The sequence below is a fragment of the Lacerta agilis genome, chromosome 5 (genome assembly GCF_009819535.1).
Source record: "Lacerta agilis isolate rLacAgi1 chromosome 5, rLacAgi1.pri, whole genome shotgun sequence".
NCBI classification, from domain to species: domain Eukaryota; kingdom Metazoa; phylum Chordata; class Lepidosauria; order Squamata; family Lacertidae; genus Lacerta; species Lacerta agilis.
The window spans coordinates 68,975,963-69,003,047 of NC_046316.1; the positions used below are offsets into that span (position 1 = coordinate 68,975,963).

The following is a 27,085-nucleotide window of genomic DNA, read 5'->3' on the forward strand; positions in this document are numbered from 1 at the left end:
TTAAACTGCACAGCAACATTTATTGTTCCAGCCTGAAAAAACATCCCTTTTTAAATTTCACACAGCAAAGCAAGTTAAACTTCACTCATCGATAAATGATAATTTAAAACAAGAACTTGCTAAAGAAACCTTGTCACAACAACTTTAGGGCCTGATCACTTTTAAGTCCATGGGGCCTTTAATGAGTATCAACCTAGTGTCTTTGTTTATAATCTGCAAGCCGTTTTCTACAAGGAGGCGTTACGTTTCCTCGACTCAGATGATACATTTAGAAAAGAATCATGATTCTCTTTTTGCTGTAACAGGCAGACATTGCATTTTTCATTGTGATCAGGAAAGATGGAATGACTGCTGCCCTTCTCTTGCAGCTATCAAGAGTTTTTCACGCATTATCTCAATACTTGAATAGTCTGGCAACTTGAGATAGTTTACACAAGTCATTACTGAGGGTAAGAAGTCATCTGGATTTTCTGTAGACTCAAATGTCTTGCGTACAATTGTAAGTGGAGGATTCAAACTCCGAAAGCCTAAGAAGAAAAAACAACGAAGTTCACGACAGATTTAATATTAAGAAAGTTTAAGAGCATTAAGCTATAGGTCTCAGAAAAAGACTGCATTCTTTGTGCTGCTTTCCGTATTACTTAGGTGGATTAACTCAGCTGTGTGAAAACGGAATCCCTGCAAAATCACCTGCTCTTCTAGCATTAAAAGGCTTATAGGCTCCAATGTGTGAAAAGGTTCTTATGTAGCCTGCCTCTGTAGCACTGCATTGTCAGTTGTTTTTGTGGTACGCTCAGACAATATAAAGAATCCTAACTCTAGAAGAGGAATCATGACTGTGGTCTTCGTAGCTTTTCTTTCACAGAACAATTATATGGCCTCTAACATTAAAGAGGAAGCAGATGTTTTAACAACAGAAGGGGCCAGGCAGCAACCATGGTGGGGCTACAACCAAGTTTGTATATGCATCATTTCTGCTCCTCTCCCAGCAGCCAAGAACTTTAGGCGCTAACAAAGCAAATGCCACAATTAGTCATATATCATACTGGTACAGTCATTCCATATGAAGTTCTACCAGTGGGACAAACTGAGTCTTTGCCTAGAGACATTAGCAACTCATCCTAGACAAGTAGAACATAGTTCACCTTTATGTCTATTAGCAAAACACAGGGTTGCTCAGCTTTTATTATAGGTTCTTATGCACTGGGCTAAGTAAGGCTACAACCCAATGCATACTTGCCTACTGAACTCAGTAGGCTTTGTGTACATGTGTAAATTGACTGTCAATGACTTAAACCAGTGGCCCCTCTAAATGTTTTTGAACTCCAACTACCATCGGCCCTGGCCAGCACAGCCCACAGACAGAATGGTACGAGTCTGAAGGTCACTGGTTCCCCATCCCTCTTTTAAATCAAAGCCATTGTATTTGTATACAGTTCAAAAGGATAGACTTCTACTATCTTATAGCACAACAGAGTTTTTACTTTGGAGGATTCAACATAATAAATACGGTTTTCAACATTTGAATGTTACTGCATTTGCACTTGCTTTTAGCCAATATTATAAAAACACTCACCTCCTACTGGCAGTCTAGGGCTACCAGTCACAAATTGGAGAAATAATCTTTGCTGCTCACTATCAAAACTACTGAGAATTTCAAACAGGAACTTCACAGCACGACTAGAATTAAAAAGAAAAGGGGGGGGGGAAATAGAGATTGTTAAACAGAACATACACTGAGAAATCAACAAGTGGCTATCTTAATAAAGCTACAACACAAAAAACTGTTTGAGACATTCCACACATTAGATCACTGCCAACTAGCAACAAATTATATTACTTTGTGATTACCTGTCATGTGTATAACCATGATCTGGCCTGCAACATTCCATCAATGTCTTTGCATCCCAAGTATCTGTTTTGCTACCACACAGAAGCTGATCCAGCTATAACAACATAAAATGCCAGAGTGGAACCGAGGGAGGGAGGGAGGGAGGGAGAGAACATCAATTTGTTGTTGAATTATCACATGGTTAATACAATTCCCTGCACACAGGCTAAAAGTACTACCAACTAACCAAACTTCGGAGATGAAGCTTCATGCCAATTCTGATTCTCTAACTCAGAATCCTAATTTTTGAAGGCATCCTTCCTCTCCACTCCTTTTAGTTCTTCCAAAACTTAAAATCAACTTTGTTTCAAACACAGTAATCTAAGCCAGATCTCTTTGGAGAATTATTGAATTTTTAATATAAAATATTCAGGATGGAACTATGATACATAGAATTAAGTATTTTGTGAGAGTTACAGTCCTTTTATGCACTTCTTTTCTATGTACATATGAATATTTAAGTACAACATGCTAGAAAAGTTAGAATTTGAATTTCATGACTACCACAGTAGGTCTGGAAACAGTATACAGTTGTACCTTGGTTTTCAAACAGCTTAGTTCTTGAACATTTTGGCTCCTGAACGCCACAAACCCGGAAGTGACTGTTCCAGTTTGCGAACTATTTTTGGAAGCCGAACGTCCGACGGGGCTTCAGTGACTTATGATTGGCTGCAGGAGCTTCCTGCAGCGCTTTGGTTTCTGAATGTTTTGAAGTTGAACAGACTTCCGGAAGGGATTCCATTCGAATTCAAAGGTACAACTGTATTTATGAGGGTGCTAAAAAATTGTATTAAGAGACTCCTGGACCCTCCTACAAAACTCCAGCTCCTCACATGCACACCTTCAAAAGCAGAGCAAGCAGGTCAGATGAACCAAGTTATTGCACCTGGCATAAAGGTACTAACCTCCTCAGGATAGAAGTACTGAAGGTGACTGAGGGGGAAGACCGATTCAAATCCGTCTCTGAAGGAATCAAATTGTCTGGAAACGCCTTCATTTAGTGCCCAGAAGATAACCAGCTGCAAAAACACACAGAGAGAAACACACAATTACAGCAATTTTAAATAATGTATTCGTATTAAGTAATATGATGACCTGGAGAGAGGAAACAAAAGTACAGCCATGTACCTAAACTGTAGCACGGAAAAAGAAAGCAAGGTTGTGAACTGTCCTTCAAGTCAACAACACCCTTTATTTTCCAGTTACTGAAAATAGTAAAGTAGGAGGCCAGCAATGCTTTCAGGACTGGCTAGTCACCAAGAGAGCAAAGCTGATCTAGCGAAGAACAACAACAATAATTCTAATTGTGACTAAGTTGGTACATTTGTCTTACTGGGTGTAAAATTAAAATTAAGCTGGTACTACGGAGCTAGGTAGACAACACTTCAACTATAGATAGCTCTCTCGAAAAATGTATTAACTCATTGTACTAGCACACATGGGACATGGGTGGCGCTGTGGGTTAAACCACAGAGCCTAGGGCTTGCTGATCAGAAGGTCAGCGGTTCGAATCCCCACGATGGGGGTGAGCTCCCGCTGCTCGGCCCCTGCTCCTGCCAACCTAGCAGTTCAAAAGCATGCCAGTGCAAGTAGATAAATAGGTACCACTCCGGCGGGAAGGTAAACGATGTTTCTGTGTGCTGCTCTGGTTCGCCAGAAGCAGCTTAGTCATCCTGGCCACATGACCCGGAAGCTGTATACCAGCTCCCTTGGCCAGTAAAGTGAGATGAGCACCACAACCCCAGAGTCGCCCACGACTGGACCTAACGGTCAGGGGTCCCTTTACCTTTCACTAGCACACACATGTACACAGTTACTAGTTAGGGAAAAACTGCTAATTATTTGGTCTGCATTTACACTGTTCAAATAGTCACATCTCTTGGGGAGCCCTGACCTATTCAGAGCTATGGGACTTAGGTTTCCAACTTCAACACAAGGTGAATCAATACCTCAGGGTAGTGCATTGTTGTTTGCAGTTAATACTCTAGTTAAAAGGTGGGGGGAAAGACTTGTGCACCCAGCAGACCCTTCCAACATTCTTGTTACTTACTCTGAGATATTCTTCTAAATTGTGGATGGTGACAGGTATATCTTTCCCTCCTTTTTTCAGCTCTATGTTTGGAAAGCCTGGGAGGGTGAAGTCCAACCCTAGATCTTCTACTGAGCAGCCATTCATGGTCAGTGTTTCCAACGCATACTGTAGACTTTCTTTGGTCTAAAGATAAAATGTAAGTGACAACTTAGAAATTTTAGGTATAGCCTTCTATAGTGTAATATTCATAAAGTGGCTAACATTCATTTAACTCCACATGATCATGGAAGCCAGCAGAAGGGCTCCCGCTGGCACAAAAGACCCTGCATCTCTCCAGAATCTGCTGGGGGAGAGGTGTCAGAAGAACCCCCAGAATAGTTCATGGGGGAAGGAGAGGGGGGAGAATTTCATCAAGTAAGCAAAAATGTGTGTTCTGATGGAACGACTGGATAAGCACAACACTGAATTATTTGCATCTTTATTAAAAGTTGTTTACGTGGTATCAGCAGGCCCAAGTGCTTCAACACAATGTAAAGTAAAAATCCAAGAAAATAAGATGCCATTAACATTCAACTTACCCTTAGCTATGCATATAGGTCACAAGATTACCAGGAAACTGATCAACAGCATTCACAGAATATAAGTATGGCCAAGTACAATAAAACATGCTGCATCCTCGTGCAAAGGCCATTTGAAACTTAGCACAGTTCTCCAAGACATTAAAGCTTGGGAATTGTGGTTTGTTAAAACCATGTTTTTAAAGTAGAGTTTAAACGCTGCTTGTTCTCAACCAGTTCCTGAGGTCACATGTCAGAGGTAACTATGGCTGGCTATTTGAAAGCACTCTATTCATTACTTGAAAGCACTTCTTTGCTTTTAAATATTCACACAAAAGAGAGGGGCATGGAATGAATCCAAGATTTGTGCAGGCATGTTTATGTAAAACATTGTGTTGGATAAAATGTAAACGCTAAACCACAATTTGATCTTAGGAAAACAAGCTGCAGAGAGCCTCAGGTTTACATACTGTCTGCTGTAGCCACAAGAAGCTTGGAAATGTCATCCAAACCCTGTGGTTAATCTTAACTATGGTTAGCTGAAACAAGTCAACTTCAAATGATAGCTTATGAAGCTGGTTTGATTCAACTAACTGTAGTTTAGATTAACCATGTTACAATTTTGAATGCAGAAGTAAACTATGAAAATACAGTATGAAAATCACTTCTTGCCAGTCTGCAATCTGTCTACCACTTAAGCCATGGCCAAGGCATCCATCAAATGGACTATTTGCCACAGTTCTGGCTACCAAGTAAGAAAGACCGGTGGATAAATATGGCATCTTCTGTTCTATAATTATACCTACCTGCGATTTATCCTGTTCAAGTCTTTTCTTTTGCCGCACAATTTCTTCAAGATGGTATACTGATCTGGCTACTACAGGATCAATGTTAAACAAGTCATGAGATGTTAGCGACGTCTCCTGTCGCAGCATCCATTTGTAAAAAGGAAGGCCAAGGGGAAGGTCCACCTAGAAGGAAAAAAAAGTTTCCCTTTATCTGAAAACAAAACTTAAAGAGACGTGTAAACCTCTACGTACCTGCACACCACCAAGTAACAACTGAAAAAGGCTAAATTGCACTTTGCCTGCTATTAATCTAGTAAATGCCATTTGTATAAATGCCATGGATGATGTTTAAGTATTAAGTTTCCAATTACTCTATTACTGCACTACTTAACATACTTAAGCTGAAGACTACTTTAATGCACAGGAGAGCCATTGCTGTATGTAGCTAATCATTTGGGGATCATTAATATGTATTAGCCATCTATATTCAGAAGGTGCTACTTCCAACAGTATGTTTTTCACAACTAGAACCTTGAAGCCAGGCTTTTAGAATTGCAATTTCAGCTTGAAGGCTATACTGTATAGCAGAGGCTACTTTAAATTTAAAACCAGTTCCACTCTTACCAATCTAAAATCCATGATTGCTTTTGCCATCAGTTTTCCCAGAAAACGGAACTTCATTTTAACTTTAGCAATATGAGCAGGTTTAGCTGTTCTGCCAAAGGGAAGTGCAAACAGACCTTGAAGATTATGAATATATTTGGTCCCTTCTTGGCTTCCTGTTTAAAGAAAGAAACACAAACAGTAGAAGTATACACAGGTCAAAATTATAAAAATGTTGCTCAAACTAATAGTCTAGTTTTAAAACACTAACTCAAGCAGATGAACTGCATTTAGATATATAGTCAGCTTTCAACATAGGGTTACAACAGCAACTGCAATATCTTGCTCCAAAATAGAGCAAAAGGTTAGTAGTATGTCAAAGCAAGTATAATCCACGTACAATATTTATGTTTCTGTTTAAAGTACGGTTTATGGAGCTCCTTTCGATACTTTAAAGCTACACCTAAAGGATACAATTTTATTTCCCGCAACAGTGCAGTATAAGCTGTGAAAATTCCACCTTCTGAAAATATCAAGATGATCATTATAGTTACCTTTAGGATTAGCAAGAGTAACTTCTTCACCCCTCCACAAGCCCAAGTCTGCCCTCTGTAGTTCCTGAGATACAAGTGCATAAAACTCCAGTGTAGGTCCAAGACCAGTGCCAACCTTTTGAGAAAAGAATGGTAATTTAGAGATGTCTGTAAAAAGTCCAAACATGTTTTCTGCAATAAAAAATGCTAATTGCAGGAATGAAGGTAGAGGAGGAATTGTTGGCAGAAATGTGCAACAGAAGCTACTTAATTATGTTAAAACTCAGGTGTTTTTTTAAAGACAAATTGTTTAATTCCAAACTTAAAACATTTGCACATTGATATTGCTGCAGGGGACTCTGAATGATGCTTTTAAAGATGAAGTAGGGATAGAAAATAGTTGTGTAAGCACTGCACTGGAAAAAGCATTATTGTATCACAACTGGACACCTGATTTTGGTTTCAGAGTTGCATGCTACAACTATAGTATGATAGTACCAAGATAGTGCTGGGATCTTGATTTGCTTCAAAAGAATGAAGGGCAAACTGCAAGCAATCCTTTCTGAAATATTTTGGCACCATATTCTATCCTATCAGAGGGCATCAGTCCTATTTGTAGACAGAAAACCTCATGCTTCTAACACTCTGAACAGAACCCTTTAAGGGTTTGGAGAACCCTTACACACAAGCCATATAAACCACAACTTGTTTCTCCAAAGCTTTGTTTGCTTTTTAGCTGCTATGTAGCTTGACAAACATCTGAGGTGGCCTATAAAATGTTGAGCTCACATTACACCAAACCATAATTAAAACAAACCCGGACAAAATAACCCGGACAAAAATGTGACTCTAAGACCCCTGATTACCAAGCCTGCACTGCAAGGGATTGGACCAGATGACCTTGAGAGTCTCTTTCAGCTCTACAATTCTATGGCACCATCTTCAGGCCGATCTGCAGCAAAAACCAGGTTGAGGAAATGATCTGCAGCATGTGTCAGGCCCACAATGTACTAAGACAGCCCCATAGTTATCAAGGTGGCTATGGTGTTGTGAGCTTGCCATACTAACAGAAAGCAAAATATGATCTGTTAGCTGACTTCAGATGTTCAGAAAAACCACGGCAAGCTATGCAAACCATGACTTAGACTGATGTGCCAACAGGATCACGCTGACTACTGCTAAACTTCCTTGTAACTGGAAAATAAACAATTATCAGCAGGGGCGGAGGAAGGTTCCATGCTGCCCGGGGCGGCAGCGCGGAGGAGGCACCCCCTGGAGGCGGCCGTTGTGACGTTGCGTCGTGACGTCACGACGCAACATCAGGACGGAGTGCACACGCGCAAAATGTCGTGCACTCCGTCGCTGGGCCCCCGCCGCTGCTTCTGCGGCGACATTGCGAGCCTGCCAGGTGAAAAGGCGGCTTGTGGGGCTGCCGCACGCGATCGGCAGCTCCCCACAAGCTGCCTTTTCACCCGGCGGGCTTGCAACAGCGCCGCGGAAGCAGCAGCGCCGGCCCAGACGGAGTGCGCACGTGTGAAATGTCACGCGTGCGCACTCACGTCTGGGCCAGCGCTGCTGCTTCCGCGGCGGCTCATGCAGCAGGGGTGGGGCAGCTCCATAGCGGTGCTGACAGGCGGGCCCCACATGAGCCGCTGGGCGGAGCGGCCTCATTCCGCGGCTTGCTCGGGGGGCGCTGGCGAGGCGGGGCGGCCCTATTGTCACCCCCCTCCCGTTAACCCACCCCCTCCCCAGCGATGCCGCTGATTACCAGAGCATGCGGGGACAGGCAGCTATAGTCATTACTTACTTCATTCTCATACTGGATTTCCAACATTGCTCTTGAGCTGCCCAGATCCTGCATCACCGATTCAGCTTGTTTCAACAGTTCCTCTCTGTTCACAGTGCGCTGTTTGTCAATGAAAGGCAGGTATTATTTTTAGTCTTCACAAGCCAATTGTAGTATTGAAAGCAAAGATCACAGATAACAGCCCGAGTCAAAATGCCCTCTAAATTATATATTTAGAGGGCATTTTATGTAGTGTAGTACTTGCATTAGATACTGAAGTACTTCCCTAAAACTAGTAAAAATCCCTTTTACATTGCATTAATTACAGGAAGCCTTGATTTTTAGGGTTGGTTTGCATTAAATTGTGTTCTTCTGTTGATGGAAGACATTTTGATCCAGTGGAGAGAGGTATGTAGGGGTTTTTTCCTCATTTGTTTGTTTGTTTGTATTTATCTGTGGTTACTATTATTAATTTCATTTCTATACTACTTTCAATATTTTTTTTAAAAAATCTCAAAGCAGTTTACAACCTACATTAAAACATCAAATAAAACAATCCAGAAATAAGGTCAAATATAAAGTATAAATTCAAACCAACATAATTAACAGGAAACTAAAATGTTATCTTAAAGATTTCAAAATAAAACATCACAAAAGGAGATCAAGTACAGGATGCACATTTAACAAAAAAAGGTTATCTTAAACATTTCAAAAGACAACATTACGGAAGGAAGCCCAATATACAATGCACATTTAAAGCTACCAATTCTGCCAATGGTGGTTTGTGCTGAGTGGAGGCTACAGAAGCTCAGGCTTAATGACCTGAGTCTGCACTAACAGACAACCTAAATGCAGTCCTCTGACCACCAACACCTCCTACATTGCTCCAAAGGGTCCTGGAGCATATTTGGGAAGGGGGCGCTACAGAGGGAATGGGGAATCAGTAAAAATCCCACTCCCATCATTGTCCTCACCTGACCAATTACACATTCATCCCACTCACAAACCACCCAACTTCCTAACAGTAAAACAAACCCACAAGAGCAAAGGCAAGACATAATCTCTCTTCAAGCAAGGCAGCAAAATGAACTTTCACCCCAAGGGAAGGGTGAGTCAAAGATTCCTTTGGAAAGCTGACATTTTCCTGCCTTCAAGCAACAGGATTGCTTGTTATTGTCCTAGTGCCCACTTGCCCAAGCCAAATGCACCCTCCATAACTATTCTGCTGTACTTGATATTGGATCTCCCCACACCTTGCATTTGCAATTGTATTTGAAGAAAAAAATAATCATTCTTGAAGCAAGAATTCATTTCAGGTTATAGATCAGAGGATTTAGGTGTTCTAGAATACATAAAAATTAGTAAGCGAGCATCATTTATAAACCATGACAACAAGCATATTTACTGCCTCATAGTAGCTTTGAAAAGGCCTCACTGTGATCATTTGGAAGAACTGCAGACTTCCCCAACTTCTTCCTATAACTAATGTAATTCAGTTATAGAAAAGAAGCTTATTCTAAACCTCTGAGGGGTTCAATGAGATCATTTCTTTCCTGCCACCTCCCCCCACCTACAATAATAAAGTTACCTTCTTCCTGTCCAGTCGTGGTGCCACTCTGCTATCCTGAGAATCGGACTGGTTGATTTCTGGATTGGTGTCCAGCAGTCTCTGCATGGCTCGATCTCGGTCAAAGGCAGTTACATAAAATAGCATTTGCCGTGTGTCAAATGGAAAGAAAAAAGGACTGTAAAAAGAGAGATGAGTTTTGCACCGCAACTTTATTATTTGGAAGCAAGGCTATATATGACAACAGTTGAAAATGTTTTATTTAAAACATTTTATTTATTTAAAAATGTTTAAAATATTTATCTCTATATATAAATTCAAGGCAGCTTACAGTATCAATTAAAACAATGCATTATTTTTTAAAAAAACCTTGCAAAAAAGCCTACAAAAAAGCCTAGCTTGTTAACAAGTTACGTCTATGTTTGCATGCTGGATGCAGAGGAAGAAGCCTCTTAAGAGAAAAAATACCTGCCATGTGGGCAGTACCTGGATCTTGTTAACATTCTTTACTTAGTCCTTGAAGTTTGTGAACATTTTTGGAACAAAGAAAAAGGCTTGAAAGTTGGTTTCAACTAAGCCTTCCTCAAGCTTGAATAAACCATTGCACAGGGGAAAAGCATATGGCAATCTGACTCCACTCGAGAAATTTAGATATCATGAAATATATATTCATGTTTAAAACTTGATGCCTCTTCCTAAAAGTCACTTATCCTGTTTAAATGGTTGTTCTGTTGCAGGCCTATAAACTTCAGAATTCCTCCTGACCTGCTCAATATGAAATGTCAAAGTTCTGCATCATTTCCCTCACTCCCTCATTCCTTTATAAACACTCTAGTGTTAGGAAGAGTCTGCTCAAAATCTCCACAGTACAATAATGGTTTACAATCAAATTCCATACCATGATTTCCCAAGCTCTGTCAGCCATGTTGGTATGTTTCCTGTCATTATCACCAAAGGATCTTGAAGCTGTCTGTTTGCCTTTGCTGTGAGTTTACTGTTGATAAATTCTGATGTTGGAATAATTTCTTTACAGCTTGCATTCTACAATATCAAAAAGAAAGTTGCTTCTATTTAGAAAAACTCATTCACTACCAAGACTGTTCATTTTTACAAAACATGGGAACACAGTGACTGTGCCTTTAGCTTAACATGGGCTCCCTGCAAAACCACATCTTGCAAGTCAGAAACTAGCCAAATGAAGACATGCTCCTTCACTTTCTGCCCAACTTTGGATTACATTTCCCCGCTTTTCAGCATTAACCATGATGCACATGTAATCTGGTGTTGCCACATAACATGGTCAACCCAAACAATGGTTTCTACTAAAGCCAGGCACTGAAACTGTGGCTTGAAGTATCTTTGCACACTAGGGCATAGCTTGTCTTTGCACAGAGGCATAGCTTGTTTTTTACTATTGTGGAGGCTGGTGACATTAACAGGACTATTGCTGGCTGTGTGGTGGGTGATCGTTTTAGCCTTGTGAGCCCTCTTTCTGCTTAACCTGAACCAGGAGAATTGCAATCTGTTGAAGAAGCCAGAATGCTTGGCCAGCTAGCCTCACTTATCAAGAGCAATAACTCTTTTTCTTTATTGTATTTATATATATAAACAATTCATATACTGCTTACTACAAGAGTCTCTAAGCTGTTTACAAAGACACAATACAGTCAGAAGTTCCTAAGCAGACAAATCTTAGCAAAGATCAGAAAAAATACAAACACAACAGCAACAGGTGTACTCACATCATACAGGTAATACCAATAACGACTGATAGCATGTAAAACTCTCAGAAGAATAACAACATCTAATGATGGATCTTCAAAAGTTATATTTTCAGGTGGCGAAGATATAAGATAAACTTCCAAAGGATTTGAGACCAAAGGACATACCCCATCTGAAAAAGGGACAGATTCTATTAATCAGTGGAGAAACGTTTTCATATATTTTTATTTTATATAATATTCAGCAGCAGAATCTTAATTAAATTGTGCTTCAAATAAAACATTATGCAACCTTCCCTCTATGCTTGCAGGTGATCCAAATGCTTACCATGCCACAATTCATCATGCTTCTTTGCATTTCTAGGGGATGTTTTCGTAGGAGCAGTTTGTGCCCTTCCTCTTTTACCACCAACACAGTCTTTATTACTATCATCGTCTTCTCGCACTGGCTTGTACCTAAAAAGAAGCATCATGTTATTGACTAACTGACCCGATAATGAAATCTAGTACAGGAACAGTAGTTTCCTGTGTGAAAAGAGCATGCCAATCTAATACTATATACCAATAAAATTAGAATTATTAAAAGTCTACCTTTTAGTGCCAGACTGAGGACCAATCTACGCATTACACAAGAGATTCATAATTGCTCTCCCAATATTTCCCCACATGGAAGTGCAGCTATGGAGGACTGCCAATTTATTTGAAGCAGCAGCAGAAGGGTTAACCATATCCCCTTCAAAACTGCTCCAAGCTCTAGGGAAGTGGAGTATAAGTTCCTATATTCTCCACTGCCATGGGTGACCATCAGCGGGAGATAACAATTTTCATCAGCAATCTGGCAAAGCGGGGAATAGGCAGGGCACCTACCAGGCCATAACAGGTACAATAAATAAAAACAACAACCTGAAGATCAATCACAGATCTCCTAAATATTGGGCTGCTTACCAGTAAATCATTGAGTGCTATGTGGACAAGTCTCAGAGTGCATGAGCAAAACACTGGACTCACACACTCCACACTCCTACTCCCACACATAAGGATGGCCAACTTCTGCAAATATTACTTTCCATTTCAAAATAGTATTTCTTTAGCATTACATACAAACCACGAATCCTGGTTTAAAATAGTGGTTAATTAAAAATGGGTTATAATCTGTTTTATGTTGGCCTTCTTAGCAGCTAGCCTTTGTTTGAAACTAGGAATTCTGGTTTGTACCCAACACTTAAGTCAATATTCTTTTAAACTTGGCCTCCTCCTCACCGCAGAGGAAGAGGAAAGGGAAGAAGAGCCTAACGTGGTTCAGGCTCGTCTGCATAGTGCTTCCATGGGTTAGCATTATGTGCAAACCACTGCTAAGTAAGTCTGGTTCATGCAGTACTTTGGGCCTCAGGATTTTACCTCCCTTGCTCCCCTCAACCTATGGAGAAAAACAGGGAGATCCTATATTTACTTGAATAAAGGCACTCTGCAGATATCAGCACATGTAAAAAGAAAAAGAAAAATACACGTAGCAAAAATGGAACCTCTTTGGAAACTGCTGCTTGAACAGGATGTTTTACTTCACTTCACAGTAAAGCAATCCAAATTAATTGTGCTGTCCATAATCTTACTGTCCTAACAGATTCTTACTTCATATTAATATAATGAAGAGTGAAAACGATATTTTACACAATTCTTCAATAAACTTAACACGAGGGCTACAAACACAAATATGCACCTGTAACTCAGTGACAACAGTGACTGTTCCCCTTCTTCTGATTGACTTACCAAATGGTATGAGTCTTTGTCCATATGCCAGCTCTTCCTAAAGGGTTGCTTTCATCATCTGTTGATTCCCTTTCCTCTTCAGCTTGCAAACTGAACTGTCTAACTGCTTGATACACTGTCATGTTATATGGCAGGAGATGATCTCCAATGTAGAACTGAAGCCTGTGCCTCACATTCCCTGAATTTAAGAACTGAGCAGCCTGTATGAAGGAAAGGATAGAAGTTAAAAATCAACCTTCCAATTGTGAACAAAGGAGATCAAAACTGAACAAAGCCTTACCAGAGATTCATCTATTTCCTCATCTGATCCATCATCATCACTATCTTCATCATCTTCTCTCACTCTGCCATAACCTAAAAATGGATAACAGCAGTGCAACTTGTAAAGTATTTTACAGAGGCTGCAAGAAACACCTCTCACACTATTCTATTTCCAGACGCAAATAAGTCACTATCTAAGAAACATTAAAAATGGATCACAACAGTACACTTGCCAATATGCAGCTTTAGCAGCATCCTATGTGCAGAACTGAGGACAAACTATGGAATTTGCTACCAGAAGACACAATGGTCACCAACTCCGACAATTTTAAAAGGGGATTAGAAGAATGCATGAATAATTAGACTGGCAATAGCTTAGTCATGATGGCAGCACACTACCTCTAGCACCAGAGGCAGAATTCCTATGGACACCAGTTGCAGAGGAACAACTGAGGAAGAGAACTATTGCTCTCATTCCTGTTTGTGGGCTTCCCAAAAGACATCTTGCTGGTTGCTGTGGAGTAGACTTGAGATGTGAACTAGATTAGACTGGGCTAGATTAGAGAAATGAAGACCCTCCCTCTTTTATTCACATAGAATTCATTTTTTGAAAACACTTTTTAAAAAACTAACTTTGAGAAAAAATATACAGAAAGTTCCATTGCTGCTTGGTCTGCTAGTGACCTTTGGGCTTAGTCTGGAGATACGAGAAGCAATCTACTGTCCTTTTGACCTAGCACCTCAAACAACAAAGATACCCTGCTTCAAAATTTACAATAATTATGATTGTTATGTAGTTCTATAAACTAGGGTAAAAGTCCACTTTTGAACAATCCACACCTATGTGCCATCTGTTTCTCCCTATTCTTGCCACAGGGGAAATAACATACGATGTCTAGCATCTGTGGAAACATGTTTGAGCAGTCCATGGTGACCGAGAGTGAAGCATTTTGGTATTAGCTCTCCAAAATACTATCTTGTAAAGATCTCCCACTAGCAACAATAGTTTTTAGCTAGTGGTAAAAAACCTTTAACATGTGGGATCTTGAAGTTTCCCCAGGTTATTTGGTGATACCTATCTGCTATTTACATACAAGCAAACACAGCAATTATGATGCAACAAGTGATAAAGTGAATCAGAGAGACCATTTGGGCTGGGCAGATTGCTTTCTTGAATACACCAATGAGAGGGGGGAAGCATTTCAATTGGAGATTGACAGGCAGTCTCAATCAACCTGAAAATCTATACAATGATTATTGAACTATAATCAGGCAATAAAAATGTTCAGATTTTCCTGTCAATTTACAAGCTGTACAATGAGACCCCTTATGACACATACAGCAATAACTGACACACAAGGCAACCACCACACTTTTTACAGTGTATGATAAGGAAAAGAGGTACCTCTAACTACAAGATATCTTTCAATGGCTTGTACCAACGCCAGGGGATCTATCTTCACAGGTCCACCTTTCCACTGTTTCACATTAGCACAGTCTGGATGTCTTTGCAACTGGCATTTTAACTGATGGGTGTTGAAAAATTTTAAAGCTTGCGATCCTCTGTTAAGAGAAAAACTCAAGATAATTTATGAAAAACGTTGCTACAGTTATTCTATTTTCACTTGTGGACATTTAATACATTACAGCAATTAAAATAGTTTCTGCCTTTACAATTAAAATTATTAAAACTGCATGCATTTTTATTTGCCACCGCTTAATGTCAGACTGAAACCTCATCAAAACTAAATAAAAAAATTCCTTCCAGTAGCACCTTCGAGAGCAACTAAGTTTGTTATTGGTATGAGCTTTTGTGTGCATGCACACTTCTTCAGATCTGAAGTGTGCATGCACATGAAAGCTCATACCAATAACAAACTTAGTTGCTCTCGAAGGTGCTACTGGAAGGAATTTTTTTATTTAGTTTTGACTATGGCAGACCAACATGGCCACCTACCTGTAACTAATCAAAACTATTACAGAATATGTGCCCCAGGCCAGTTTACGCTGAGCAAGGTGGCAATCCTATGCACACTTACCTGGGATAAGCCCCACTGAACACAGTGGGACTTACTTCTGAGTAAACATGCAGAGGATTGCACTTCAGGTGTTGATAAGAAAACAGTAATTAGATATTGGACTGCTATTTCAGTGTATCTTGCTGCTTTAGATGTTCGTGTATATCAATTTGTAAGAGATTTAGATTCGTTTTTGTTTGCTTGTTCGGGTTATAGAACAGTTCTAGTTCTGCAGTTATTATATTCACAAAATTTTCTGTCACTATAGTGTGGAAACAGTCATCAAATATCTCCCAGTTCAACAAATCCAATGAGAAACAGAAAAAACAGGGTGATATCCAACTAAGTCATACTCAGAACAGACCTACGGAAATCAATTTACTTGTCCACTAATTTCAGTGGGTATTATACTAACAATGGATATCACCCACAGGATCTAACATTTTAATGAAACTGAGACCCACAAACTTATTTAAAAATTAGCAGTTCTTGTAGTTATTGCTGTACATTTTTTTACTTGCTCTACATTTTTTACTTGCTAAACTACTGATAAAAGCAGAAATGCATACAATAGCAAATATTACAACCACACATGCACACACACAAAGTGTTGGCTGTATTGCTTAGACTAAAAATACTTAATTAGTTTAAGACACGGACAGCAAAAAGTGGTTATAAGGAACAAAAAGACACAGACTTGCTTGACTTACACATGGATTTGGAATACGGCTTCAACTATTCTCTCATTCTAGAGTTTTAGTCAAATATCTGAAAGAGGTACTTCAATGTGTTTTCCTTATATCCAATATGGAATTTCATAAATCAGCTGAGCAAAAGACTCATTTGGAAAACCAACCAAGGAAAAGTGCTCATCTTGAAACCAGAAAAATCTTAAGTCTCTAACTACATACTTCTAAATCTGAACTCCCTATTCACAAAGTATCCAATAGGAATACTGTTTCAATTATAGCTTTTGAATGGCGTAAAATTGATCAATATAGTTTTGGTCTTATTAGTTGTATGTCATGTCCCCACTGCCACTATTCAAGAAAGATGTGTGTCATACTCTCCTAGTTCCAAACATCCTTTGAAAGCTGGAATTTTATATTAAAATGTTAAGTAAGAACAACCTTTACGGAAGTCCATTAAAGATGCTTGTAGTAATGACGTTGAAGCTGCAAATACGGTTTAGGAGTTTGAAAATACCTACTCATTATTTTGAATTTAGCACTACCATTAGAAGCAAAGCACTGTTTTTTCTACAGGTTTTTGAACTGCTATGACCATAAATGGAAAAATGGACAGCAAACACAACACAATGGGCCACTTAACCATGCAGAATTCATGGTTCCAGGAACATTCTGGAAATGTGACAGGTTTACCTCAGAATTAATCCTTACCTGCTCCCTGTTCCATTTCCGCTTGGAAAGTCATGGACTTTAACTGGAAATTGCTCCATCTGACTAAGACAGTTGTTCATTTTGTGAACCAAAGCCAACAAAGGTGCATTTTCTAATGGCTCTAATCTTCCAAGGGGTTCTTCTCCAGGAAGCTGAAATTAAAGTTTTGCTTAATTATTTAATTTTTTGAATAGTTTTTGCCAAGTGGTCACTGAGTAACCCTATGACCAAATACTGACAAAGCAGGCAGGCACAGGCAAATGCGAGCTTATATTCTACATGCTATGGGCAACCCAAACCCAATGATTATATTTCATCAGGAACATAGGCAAGCATTTGACTTCCACAAAACAAAATGCGCCTGTTTATCCAAAACTACAGTTTAACCCAAGTAAGAAAAAAAGTACATAAAAACACACAGCAGTCCATTTTTGTGTGAGAGATAAAATGTTATCTTCAAAGCATGTTTTAGTCATTTGCCTATCAAGTTCTCTCTGGGGCAAGAGGAAAGCCATATATGGCTACCAGTCAGTTATGTCTTTTAATACCACCTCCCCTGGATTCTTGACAGAGTAAATAATGAACACAAGAATGAAGCGACCCCTTTAATACTGGAGCTGTAAGTACTTACTGGAGAAGAGAAAAACACATGAAGGAACCTTTTCAATCTCACATCCCTGCTTACAGCATCTTTTTCACTCTTAGACGTCAAGTAAAGCAGCAGCTGTTTCATAAACCCACTATGCTGGATCTCAAATGAAGATACATCAGACTCAGAGACTATACTACGGATTTCTACAAGGCACTCAACTCCACCATCCACCTGAAATAAACAGTCTCTGTATGAGAATGAGGCTTAGTAGTCCAGGAACTATTCCACAAATGGAACAAGAACCAGCATATTTAAAAATAAAAACTCAAACCCAGAGGAATACATATCCCAGATTTTTTACATATACTCTGCACTGCCTTACTTACTTTACACAACTTAAGTGAGCATGTGCAGAAAAGTTCATGCCAATACACCACTAAAAGGCAGCACATATGTAGCGGCCTTATGAGAATATAACTATTCAGCACATTACACTGAAACTGGGTGCCTAAGTAATGTCATCCAGGATGTTTTCCCCTCACAAAGCCCTCCTGGAGAGGCTTGAACGGAAAATCGATTCAGAAATATTTTCTACAAGTTGGTTCAAGGTTTACTGAGCTAAGAACAAATGTGCCCACATGTTCCAACGTCCCTTCGTGTGCCAGCTTCAGCATTTCTCTCATGGTTTATGTCACAATTTCCCCAATATGTCTAAATCACGAAACTGTGGCTTGATATCTGCTTACCAAACAGGATATGGTCATCACTAAATGAGTACCAAAGTACTTTTAAAACTAGTTGATGTTTGAAAATACCAGTTGTATGCCAATACCACCATGCAGCAACACTGACTATGTAGCTGTGTGAGAAAATTATGAAAGGAGGGTCTTTTAAAACAGTGAAATACTGACTCTGCACATTCCCAAAAAAACCTTGAACTATGATATGATTAAGCAGTGAGCTACTGCATGAAGCCCACTCAGTCTTCTGTTCACATAAGCAGACAGAACAAAAATCAGGTTGTGATAGCTAACATAATGTCTAAATGCAGGATTCTGATCTGTTGCTCCTAAACTTGTTGGACAACAAATCATGGCTTGTTTGGTAGTCAAACCAACCAACCAGAATTCTGCATTTGGACATCACGCTGAACTATTCCTTCTTCATTTGTTGTACCTGCTGTACCTGAAGAGAGGAGAGAGCAAGCTGCATGCACTAGCACACTGCTTGATCATATTGTACAACTTGCTGACTGCACATTAATCACCTTTTAAAATTCCAGCAATGTTTAAGATTTAGGCCATGATCCATCCTAAAAGCAGAGCTGGGCACACTTTTAAGAGCCCCCTTGCTCACTGACCTTTTGCACATGCACATGGCAGCATGCTAGATCACCATCAGGAATTTACCACGGGGTAGACAAAGTAGTTGCCCAACTCCCATCAGCTCCCAGACAGCGTGGCTATACAGGATAATGGGAGTTGCGATCCACCATATTAGATGTCTCAATCTATTATATCCTCTCCCCTCCCCACCACTTGGCCAAGTTACATAAACATCTATTGATGTAAAACTGCATCCATCACCCACTCTAAGGATTGTGTCCCAATTTTCATATAGCTACAATGCTCAGGGAGCATTATTTGAAGATTATTGGCTTACTTCAGTTATGAAATTGTTTTTGTAACAAAAATGTAGTGGTTCTTATTGTATCATAAGGCACTGGACATCCACAAACTGGCAGTGACAACATACCAACATACCCTCCAACATAGAAGAACTGCAAAACGGAAATGTTAGTGACCCCAATGGCTTTTAAACAGTCAACTTCTGAAGCTTAGAAGCTGGATGCAATAAGCACTGATGACCTCACTATTTTAATAGTAAATAAACAACGGCAGAAAAGGCTTGGGGCTTATCCATGTGTACATTCTAAGTAGTATTAAACTATTTGCTCTTCCTGCGAAAAGTGCGTCCTCTCATTCCAATATAGATTAAAAAGATATTCTAACCTGAAGGTTGAGTTGTTCAGTTGCAGTGCAAAGTCTCTGTAACACATTTAGTGCAGGGTTGCTTCCATCCATGTTCTCAGAGCTAAAATAACGCTCCACAAATTTGTGGGCTTGCTCTTTAATCCAACCCTTAATTTTCTCTCTACAAGAAATGTACAGTTTAATATATTGAACACTTAACATTGGCATACTAAGCACAACTGCCCTGCACAATTTGAGTATATTTTCATAGTGCAAAGAGGACTCGGAGGTAGGAAAAGCTGCAAGGCCAAGAATTTTCTTCCCACCACAAAGAACTCCCATTGCACTTCAGTCCAGGTTTGTTAAATATAGACAGTTACTTTATCCAGATCACTCAAGAGTATAACTTCATTTTCCCTGCAAACTCATATCCCTCTACCCTGCTTGTCCTATGATTTTATGAATTTATCCTCTGCCTTCCATATATTTACTTTTGCTTCCCATTATGTAAACTTCATTTTGGCACATTCTGTCCCAGCTTGAAGTTCTTCAGCATCCTCTCCTACCAAAATTTTCTATTAAAACCAAAACTAAGCTGCCACAGACAACACGGGTAATCTATATATTAAACTTTTTTTGCACGTCATAGTAAACTATAGTTAACAGTTTACTGTGAACATGCTGATCTGGGTCACTTAGCTTCTCCCCACCAGCAAACTGGAGAAACAAGTCATGATCCCTGGGCTTACTGTGGGTGTTTGATCCATTGCCAAGAACAAACCTTGGTTACAAGATTGCAGTTTGATTAAAAACAAACAATGGTTTGAACACAATGCTAAGCCAGGAATCATGGTCTGTTCTGCAGGAGAATGTGACCAAGATCAATGTTCATAGTAAACCATTAACTCTGGTTTACCATGGCATGTGAACTGGGCCACTATAGGCTTCACTGAATGGAGTTTTGTGTAGTGAAGTATGATTATACCTGTTATTGGATATTGTGTCCTTTGAGGCAGCTCTTGCCAGACCACTCACACCTGCTGTACGTGCTGGTTCAATGTTGTTGCTATTGGACTGTGTGCTTAATCTTCCCCAGGTTTTAGGATTCAAACTTGCCAAGAAGGAAGATTTAGGAGATTGAGTAGCTGTAGGGCTTTTAGCTTTTGGAAAAAGAGAATGGGAGAGTAAGTTTCAAGTTTAAGCTTTAAAAGTCTAAAGCTTTACCAATTGGCATTCAAAGTCACCAACATTCAGAGTTCTGCCCCCTTTTAATGCATGTCATGTTTTCCTCCTAAGCAAAGCTATGAGATAAGCAATTACAGCTCCCAATTGTGGAATAAAATATTATCAGGTGCATCTTCAAAGTGATTTAAAGACACTTAAATGTTTACAGCTCAAATGTGAACACATGCATACATCAATTCTAAAGCTATGTGTCCACACACTGCTAAAAGGTCACCAGCACTGTGTACAATGGATTCATCTCAAATTTTAAAAAAGCTTAATACTCTCCACCTTTCTTTTTACAGAAAGAATGGTCACAGCAGTAGCAGAAAAAGAACATTACACACAAAGACACAGCTGAAGGAAGCAAGTAAAACCAAGTAACTGAATTTCAGTGACAGCCAGGAGGTATCATCACCTACCTATAAAGGGGGGGGGGGTTGCTAGGGGGTGGGAATCAGCAGCAGCCTTCACTCTAAGCTTTGTATTGAGCAGATAGCTTCTTCTGCATTTAATGAACTCTTTGATTTCCAGAAACAAAAATTTACTTCCATTTGCAAATTCTAATAATCTAATCCAAAGCCACTTCAAAAAATTGTGCCAAAACAAGAAGTTTCCGGTCAAAAATATATCAGTTCATTCAGTTGCTCAAAATGCAATGTCATTGCTTTGATTTGGAAATATTTTACAGGTCTGCCAATATCTAGACATTTAGAGCATACTCAGAACTAGAAAACTTTCTTTTCTGAGGACTGTACAGCACTGCTTCTTAAGTAGCCACAATATTTTATTTACTATACCCGTTATGCAATTTCAACAGAAGTTTACCTTGATTGTCTACTTTGTCATCATCTCTGGGAGGTGAATACTTTGGCCGCCGGGGCCCACGTTTTGGCAATCTTTTTCTCTTCAGAACATCACTTAATCGGCTATCAAATGTTAAAAAATGCACGTGTCATACACACATCAGGCCTGATACATTACATTTGAACCAAACTGTAATATATTTGAACCAACCTGGAATTTAAATTATAGCTAATAATCTCAAGTAATAAACTCATATGTTAGGATTTTGCTTCCAATTTAGCAGACAGCTCTGATTATTTTAATGTCTGTCTATGTGGGACCTTAACCTATTTCATTTCTCAGCAATGCCATTAGTAGTGCTTTGTTCACAGACCAAGTCAAACACACTCACCCCTGTGGACTCAGGTCCAGAGAGTCTTCCCTGCTGTGCTGTAAGCTTGGAGAGCCTAAGTCTGCGGCTGCATTGGTAGCAGCAGTGGCTGTTCCAGTGCTTATTGTTGTAGTAGCACCCAGCGTTCCTGAGCCATTAGTGCATGCTTTGGGGGGACTTGTCAGCAAAGCCTCCGATTCTGCAAGATTTTTCACCTGGTGCATCACACCTTTTTTAAAGAGAGAGAAATCTTCAGTGACAAAGAGACACATATTTCAATGTGGTTTGCCTGTTCAAAACACATGATCAGGGGTGCCAACTTGAATGAAAGGGGGAGGGGTTAGCCTAGCCTTGCATATCACAGGACCTTGCACACGCACACCATTTGAATAGCAACACTCGTTAACTTTTTTGGGGGGGGCTGCCCACTCCAATATTTTATTGGGGAGGGGCGAAGGGTCCTCGACCCCTAGGAGTTGGCTCCTATGCACATATTTTTCACAATACAACATGATCCAGCCCTTGTCTACACAAACTGCAAGGCACATGAAGAGTTACACATGAATCTAACTTCTGCCATTACCTTCTCTTCTGAAGTAAACACTGAAAATATCAGGTAACTTTTGCATTAAGATCTCTGCCATTTGAAGGGCTCCAACTACTATCTTAAGGTCTTGACTTGACAGCATAGAGGCTATATGACTGCAAGAGAAAATTAAGACAAACAAAATTCAGCAAGATGAAAGCAGCTTCATTTACATTTTGCATACACAAATGAGGACTTTTTCAGTACTGGGCAGGTTGCTGAAAGTGGGAAGGAATGTTATATCCCTGGTACCATGAGATCCATTTCACACACTGCATCACAACATGCCTGACTTGTTGCTTTCACACAGACAACAATGATGTGCAACCAATCCTGGGGTTTAAGTTTTGTGTTTATGAAAAGGTTTTTATGATTATTTTGTCTGGTATCTACATTTTCTCCTTGGTCAACAAGCAATCCAGTCAACAGGCCATTTGAAGACCAACTGCAATATAATGAGCATCTTGGGATTTTGTCACCGTAAAAAAAAAGCACATCCATTGCATATACGAAATTTAGAAAGCAGTTATAGTTAATGAATAATGGGTATTCATTAATTAAAAAGGCTGTGCCTTTCATTTCTAAGCGAACACAATGGCAATCATAGCTAAACACAGAAGCCTCAAGTGGTAACCAGATATCTTAAGTGGCAGTTTGCATTTTGAGACTCTCGTTTTAGTCAAATGAACTGCTAGATTAAGAATCTGACTCGTCACAATATCATTCAGAATAGGTTTTGCATCAAAGTTCACATAACAATTACCTTGATACTGCATGATTTTTCAGCACGTCCTTCAGAAGTTCAGCATCAGCAAAATAAATTATCCTAAGAATTGCTCTAAGGCACTTGTGTCTTACTGCAGGTCCAGCTGAAGAACTGTACACTTCATAGAGAACACCAAATAAGGTTTTAATGAAAGATTTAGCCAGTTCTGGGTCTTCTTTCATTAGCTGTGCTCGAGCATCATCCTTCTTTGATTCTGGATGTCCACCTACAGGAGAATAACTTGACCATTAAATATCAAGGAATGGTACGTTGTTTAAAGCAAATTTTATCCTGCCTAAACCCCTAAAGGTAACATACTAGCATAAAATTTGCAAAAAAAATATGTACCAGGAAGTACTATTTATTTATTTCATAAAATTTATACATACCACTTGGTTGTAAAGAAACCTCAAAGTGGTTTACAAGTAGATGAAACAATACAATCAAGAAAAAAATCACTACCATGTTTTAAAACAGCTGGGTAGGCTTGTCTAAACAAGAAAGTTTTTAGCAGGCACTGAAAAGAGTACAGTGAAGGAGCCTGCTCTGATCTCAATAGGCAAGGAGTTCTGAAGTACACATGCTGCCACACCAAATGATCAAGTTCTTACAAATGCAGAACAGATACTATTTGGCACCTGTAGTAGTGCCAATTCCACAGATTGAAATGGTTGAGTGTTCACATGTAGGGCAAGGCCTTTATTATGATAACAGTAACAGCTTGAACTTGGCCCAACAAGCAAATTGACAACCAGTACAGATCTCTGAGCAGAGGTGCTATATGTTGACAAGGACTCACTCCTGTCAGCAGTCATGCTGCAGCATTCTGTGCTAACTGCAGCTTCCGGATCAAGCGCAAGGGAAAGGGCACGAAGAGTGCATTGTGTCAATTCAGTCTTGAAGAAACCAATGCATGAACACCAACCCACTGTGGGCTCCATTTTATTAGCATTCAAATTTCAGTTTATTGACCTTTATCTAGCACCAGTCCAACACTGGCATAGCCTCTCCTGAATCAGATGCTATGGGGAGAGAAAGCTGGGTGTCATCCTCAAAATCCCCTGGTGACAGTTCCCTGCAGCTTCATATAGCAGGAGGGACAGTATAGATCCCACAGGGTGCAACAAAAATTGCCCATTGCTACTGTCTGGTAGCAGGATTGTGGGGAGAAGTATCTGCAAATATCTGCAAAACAGTACCTCCCACCAACAACCCACAAAGTCACTTCAAAGGAATACTATTATCGATAGTACTGAAAGGTGCAGAGAAATCAACGAGAATCTGAATTTAAATTCATTTACCTAATTTTCACACTCTAAAAGGGGCAGAGTGGAAATTGGGCACGCATTAAATTATCATCATTACATATTAGAAAGCATGTGGCCCTAAATAGGATCTTGTTCCTTATTATAGGTACCTGAATGACACCAAACTTTATATAGGAGACATGCCTTAATTACAAAAGCAAAATGTGGGAACTATTTTTAAAATAGTACTTACTAGTGTTGGTATTGGCTAGAGGGTTAGGTTTTCTCTGAATGGCACGTGCTGTTCCAGTATCCTCATTGATCTGCTGCATAGAATTAAAGTCAATTGTATAAACACGCCCCAGCGTAGACAGACTTATTTCATCTTCACCAACCTGATGAGCTGCCTGAAGACAAATATGTAAGTTTAAACTCTGTATGAGTTTTGAGTTTACATAAATGAAGATATCGTGTTTCCCGCTGCTGAGGGATATAATGGGCACAAAATGAAAGCGTTGCTAACAGCCTCATATATGGGCCATGCCACAAATAAGGTTTTAAAAATTGTTTTTTGCCTGCTTTATGGTTAAATTGTCCTGATTTCATATTGCGAGCTACCCGAAGAACTTACTTAAATTTATTTTTTTGTGGACTACAAGTTTAAAATTAACAATCCAAAGTTTTCACCCTGTACTACACAGTATCATCAAGAAACTATTTTAATGGCTATATTCAGCTAATTCAGACAAAAATATCCACCTTTTCATGAAACTGACTAAACATAAGCTTCAAAATTAACCTAGCCTGAGGAGATGATTTCCATTTCACAGCTGAAATTTGATTAATAATTGTTAACCAATGTATATACATTTACAAGAGTGAACAGTAAGCAATGTCTTTCCTTATACAGGTATATGTGGGTTACTACCTCAATTATCCGGCTATCAATTCTGTTATAGGGATGCCAAAGACCTCTGTCATCTCGCCATTGCCATATTGCACCATCTGTGTTCTGTGCGTTTCCTTTCTTTAGCATAGTGTCAACAGCAAAAATTCCTTCTTTTGGTAAGCAAGGCATCAATTCACTGAAAAGAGCAAAAACAAACAAAACAAAATTAACAGCAGATTTTTATGTAATGCTAGACTTCATGACAGTGTGTTATGAAATGGGATCTCAAGTAAAACCTGAAAGGAAAACACACACACACACACACACACACACACACACACACACACAAAGAACCTTACCAGATAAGTGATGTAAGCTCATACAGTTCTTGAGGGCTTCTTGGAACAAGGTCAATTTGTTCCTGACAACTTCCATTGGAGGCTCCACAAAGAAGAAAGTGAAGAGTTTCTGCAATATCTTTAAGCATAAACAATCAATCACAATGTTACTCTGCCATGTCTGTAGTAAGCATTAAAGAATGCTCTCATAATGGAGCAATTCCAAGAAAAGTGCACTTAGTGTGTGTTTCTACTGCAATAATTAAGCGTACACAGTAACAGTAACTGAAAGCAACCCAAAACCATACTGCACACATGATCCTCTCTAAAGCATAAAGCCTTCAAGTGTGTGTGCCTGGGGAGGTATATTTCACTCTGGGGGGAAATGGAAAAATCTTCTGACTCTATTCTATAGGCTGATTCTGGCAACTTTACACAAAATAAAACTGATATTGGGTCCTTATCAATGACTTTGGGGGTCACCAGGAGGCCAGGGTCCCTAGTGAACATTATAGGTATTTGTTAGGGCAAGGGAAAGAGAAACCAGTGCATTAATTAGCACAAAGGAATTGACTGGCTGTAATTGGAGCCTACAGCTCATTCCCGCTCCCCACCTCACTGTTGACTAGGATTGCAAATAGTATCTATATATATAAAAATGTTCCCATTGTGTGCGCGTCCGGCCCCACCTTGCTCCGTAACCAATGGACCAAAGCGCATCAAATTTAGGACAAAGCGTAACATGACCATCGAGGAAGGATCTAGCATAATAAAAAATTTTAAAAAACCACACCTGTCATGCCTAAAATATAGAATAAAGGCAAAAAAATTGGCACACACATTACGTGTCACCAGCAACAGAACTGAAGACTCCAACAGCATCCAATAAAAAGGCGGATTGCCTGTTGATGTCATCAGACCTGCGCCAAAAAGAAAACCCCGTCCACCATTTTATAACAGCCATCTGTAAGCACCCAAGAACTTTCTGACACAAACTGCTTAGTGGAAATGTGGAAAAAAGACGGAGCAGGAGGCAGGGCAGTTGCGGAAGAGAGGGGGGAGAAAAAAAATGTGGGAGCAAAATAAGCCGAAGGCTGCCTGAGAAGTCGCAGTGAGTAAGACTGGCTCTGAGGGAATTTTGTCGATGGGGTGCGTAATTTTGGGACTGGGATGGGGGAGAATGTTCTTTTTAATGGCGTAGAGCATGGGGCCAGTTAATTGTGAAGAGGGGGGGGTTGGGGGGGGTTGCGCTTTTACAGTAAAAAAAACCAGAACAAGGCCTGCAGTAGGCCTCCATAAAGTGGCCAGTGCCCTCACTTAAAATGGCCGCCGCAACTTCGCATGATGAACACACACAGTCCCAAGTGAT

At 39.7% G+C, this 27,085-nt stretch overlaps 1 protein-coding gene across 9 annotated transcripts in view; it reads right to left on the reverse strand.

The window, feature by feature from the left end:
- The window catches only part of TRIP12 (thyroid hormone receptor interactor 12), a 72,387-nt gene continuing 45,302 nt past the window's right edge, over positions 1–27,085 (reverse strand). For 2 of the 9 annotated variants that reach the window (XM_033150343.1, XM_033150338.1), the window contains 27 exons: positions 25,738–25,855; positions 25,418–25,574; positions 24,743–24,896; positions 23,240–23,468; positions 22,474–22,592; positions 21,912–22,119; positions 21,542–21,642; positions 20,475–20,649; positions 19,529–19,670; positions 17,556–17,747; positions 16,925–17,076; positions 14,912–15,084; positions 13,526–13,599; positions 13,246–13,445; positions 11,807–11,934; positions 11,500–11,651; positions 10,656–10,798; positions 9,779–9,935; positions 8,212–8,310; positions 6,426–6,540; positions 5,893–6,047; positions 5,287–5,451; positions 3,942–4,106; positions 2,797–2,910; positions 1,852–1,946; positions 1,577–1,680; positions 331–527 (listed from right to left, as the gene is read on the reverse strand). In XM_033150343.1, coding sequence (XP_033006234.1) covers positions 331–527; positions 1,577–1,680; positions 1,852–1,946; positions 2,797–2,910; positions 3,942–4,106; positions 5,287–5,451; positions 5,893–6,047; positions 6,426–6,540; positions 8,212–8,310; positions 9,779–9,935; positions 10,656–10,798; positions 11,500–11,651; positions 11,807–11,934; positions 13,246–13,445; positions 13,526–13,599; positions 14,912–15,084; positions 16,925–17,076; positions 17,556–17,747; positions 19,529–19,670; positions 20,475–20,649; positions 21,542–21,642; positions 21,912–22,119; positions 22,474–22,592; positions 23,240–23,468; positions 24,743–24,896; positions 25,418–25,574; positions 25,738–25,855 — 3,983 coding nt within the window. Of the gene's footprint in view, positions 528–1,576; positions 1,681–1,851; positions 1,947–2,796; positions 2,911–3,941; positions 4,107–5,286; positions 5,452–5,892; positions 6,048–6,425; positions 6,541–8,211; positions 8,311–9,778; positions 9,936–10,655; positions 10,799–11,499; positions 11,652–11,806; positions 11,935–13,245; positions 13,446–13,525; positions 13,600–14,911; positions 15,085–16,924; positions 17,077–17,555; positions 17,748–19,528; positions 19,671–20,474; positions 20,650–21,541; positions 21,643–21,911; positions 22,120–22,473; positions 22,593–23,239; positions 23,469–24,742; positions 24,897–25,417; positions 25,575–25,737; positions 25,856–27,085 lie in introns of all 9 variants that reach the window. The other 7 variants (XM_033150346.1, XM_033150342.1, XM_033150345.1 and 4 more) reach the window with 4 other exon arrangements.